At 37.1% G+C, this 3,012-nt stretch overlaps 1 protein-coding gene across 1 annotated transcript; it reads right to left on the bottom strand.

Annotated features, from left to right (window-relative positions):
• LOC106946793 (C-type mannose receptor 2-like) lies at positions 1-3,003 on the bottom strand. The gene is made up of 5 exons (XM_015031414.1): positions 2,219-3,003; positions 1,758-2,138; positions 1,310-1,666; positions 990-1,078; positions 1-863 (listed from the first exon to the last, which is right to left on the bottom strand). Exons 1-5 carry the CDS (start codon positions 2,250-2,252, stop codon positions 750-752), a joined length of 975 nt encoding a protein of 324 aa, XP_014886900.1. The 5' UTR covers positions 2,253-3,003; the 3' UTR covers positions 1-749.
• Positions 3,004-3,012: the final 9 nt, after the last annotated feature.

Below are 3,012 nucleotides of genomic sequence, written 5' to 3'. Positions count from 1 at the left end.
TGAAATAAATCAGCAACCTAATCACACACTAAACATAAGAGTAAAAGAGAAAAAAAACTATTTGTTTTAAACAAACTGATACAGAACACCTGCAGAAAAAAATATGTCTTAACATCTATTCATGAAGGTCTAACAGGATTTATTACAGATTATGTTCCATCACTTTTTTGCGTTTCACCCACAGAACTAGTGCTTATTTCAAATAAAACAGAAATAACTTGTCACACTTAACATTCATATCTAAACATTCTTGTCTCTGACAAGCAGGTAAACAGTCTAAGTCAATACAGGTTAATTTATCTGTGGTTCTGAAAGTTAGTCTCTTTTACGTCTTCATATCATGGATGATCCACTGTAGAACTAGGCTCGCCGTTTTAATCACAGCTTTTAAAGCTTATAAAAGAATGGAGATGATTAACTCCTAACATGTTCAAGCCAAAAAACACATATTGTACATATCAGATATATTTACTGTATATCAGAAATTTGCAACCTTTTCACACTCTTAAATTCATCTGTACATACACTTATATCTTAAATTTGTTTTAGTTTGTCATGCCGTTGCTTTAGTTTACCCTGTATCTGTATAAAATGTATTTTACCAATGTGTTTTCTTATATGACTCGGATCAAATGGATGGTGTAGACAAGTGGATGTTGGCATTTGTAAATATATTTTTTACAACTAATTTAGTGAACATTTTCCTGTGTTAAAATCTGACAATAAACAATAAATCTAGCGTTTATATCTTAAAGAAAAGGCACCACTGCTTGTCCTTCTTTCTTGAAGACTTCACCATCAGGCTGCTCTCTCCACTTCAGGGTGATCTCATTCCCTCCGTTCTCCTCCAGCCTGTCCTGGAGCTAGGAAATGTAAATAGCAAACATTTTAAAAAACATGTTTACAAAATAAACAAAAAAAACAACAACCTTGAATTCCAAGCATGATTAACACAACCAAATATCGAGCCCTAAAAATCCCAGCCTTGCCTTTTTAAGGATGCTGTCTTTCAGAACAGCGTCGTTGAGGTTCACTGAGTTCTCAGTCTTCAGTCTCACCTTCACGCTCTGCTTCTTTACTAGTTTGAAATGAAAAAGAGATTAAAGTTGTGACTAGTAGTCACTCACCAGTTTGTGGTGTGCAAATTAAGTAAGTGCCATGAATTCAGCCTGTTTATGCCTGTTACCCGACACATAAAGTTTAGAAGGTGGAAGTGCACATCAGCTTTTACCATGAAGTTTTTGTGATTATTTTAGAGGATAAATAAAAATAAAAATCAGTCTAAAAATCTCATCATTGAAACACTTACCTATGGGGTCGTGGTAGCAGACAACAGGTAATTCGTTTTCACAGGACAAAAACCTCCATTTTCCCTTATTGCTTACAGATGTTGTGGCACAGATAAGAGTCATTGAGTCGATTGGATTGTAGACATTATCCCAGTTGGTGAACGAGACATTGCTGCCATCAGACCAGAAGAAGTTTGAATATCTAAAGAGACCAATCCACAAGAAGACTCCAAAAGACACCAATTTCTCGACCATCTGGTTCTGTTCATCACTGCTTACTGTAGCCAGATCTACAAAGTTCTCCCTGCAGTACATCTGGGCATCGGACCAATTCATTCCTTTGTTCACATAAACATATTCAGGATCCAGTTGTGTGCCTGTTGTTTAAAACAAGTAAGAGGGTCAGTAAGTGGTTGACATCTTATTTTAGAATAATGCTTCTGAGAAATCCTGCTACACATTGCTTACCATTGTAACAGAGAAACGAGTAACCCTCTGAACAGTAATCGTCCCACCACAATCCAGAACTTCCAACAGACACACAGAACTGACTGGCTCCATTAAAATTTGGCTCATTAAAATAGATTTCCCAATTGCTGTAGTTAGCACCGGCCCCTGTGAAGCCATCAGACCACCTCCAGTGGATTACACTGTAGAGACCAATCCAGGCTTCAGAGCTGTGCCTAGCAGATGAAAGCGTGTCCAAGAGCCGGGTCAGTTCTTCAGAGTCCTGGATGGTGACGATGTCAGTAAGCGTTTGTCTGCAGTAGGCCTGAGCTTCAGTCCAAGTCAGAGATAGATTAACAAAGTGGTACTGACGGGAAAGGCTGCTAGAGAAGATGAGGCAGGCTGCAAAAAAGTAGGCATTTTAAAATTTTGAAAATAGTCAATGTTTATCTTTACTAGAAATGTACATGAAAATATCTGACCTGAAAGAAATAAGACTAGCAAGATCCTCTCCATGGTGAGTCGACGCTGTGGACTGCAGAAGAAAACGCCGACTTTCTCAGAGCAGTCTGGGAAAATGACAACCCTTCTGTGTGCTTTTTGACTATTTGTCTTTTGGTATGCAAAGCATGTTGCAGCAGCAGGCTCCAAGAAAATGTTTGAATTGAAACTACGGACAAGATTTGCAACTTGAGTTCATCGTATCTATGCTTCATAACCAAATGAGCTACATAAAAGAAACAACTCACACCTGTATGCATCGTTATCCACAGCACAATGCAAAACCCTAGAGCTGCAATTTTGTTAGATATACATACTCATTTAGGATTTGTAAACATTCAAAAATTTTACTAAGATGCTATATACAGACATAAACAGCTTTGTAGCCCTAAATCATGGAAAAAGGTAACAGATTAAACATTCATAAAATAATCTGTCAATGTTGTAGAAGTCCACCATAGATATTTGTAATGGTTGAAGAGATGATGATGATGTGATAAGCAAGCCAGCAGTAAGAGTCACTTGGTGGATGATACGATTCTTCTCTAGAAAAATCTAGATCAAATCCCTTTAGCTCTTTAAACTCTGGACTTCAACTAAACTTAAATAAATGTGAGCTGTTTTCCCTGAAGATCATCAACTAAAATACTTGTGTGGTGATAACAAGGAAGAATTCTTGGAACAAATGACAACTGTAAGTTGATTCTAAGTAGGAACAGACAGATATTTTAGATCTATACATCTACATTCTCGCCTAAAAACTTTGTAAAAAATA

This window comes from Poecilia latipinna, unplaced genomic scaffold, assembly GCF_001443285.1.
Source record: "Poecilia latipinna isolate Pla-1442-1.1 unplaced genomic scaffold, P_latipinna-1.0 Scaffold14, whole genome shotgun sequence".
Lineage (NCBI taxonomy): Eukaryota > Metazoa > Chordata > Actinopteri > Cyprinodontiformes > Poeciliidae > Poecilia > Poecilia latipinna.
This window is presented reverse-complemented; position numbering and strand designations above follow the sequence as displayed.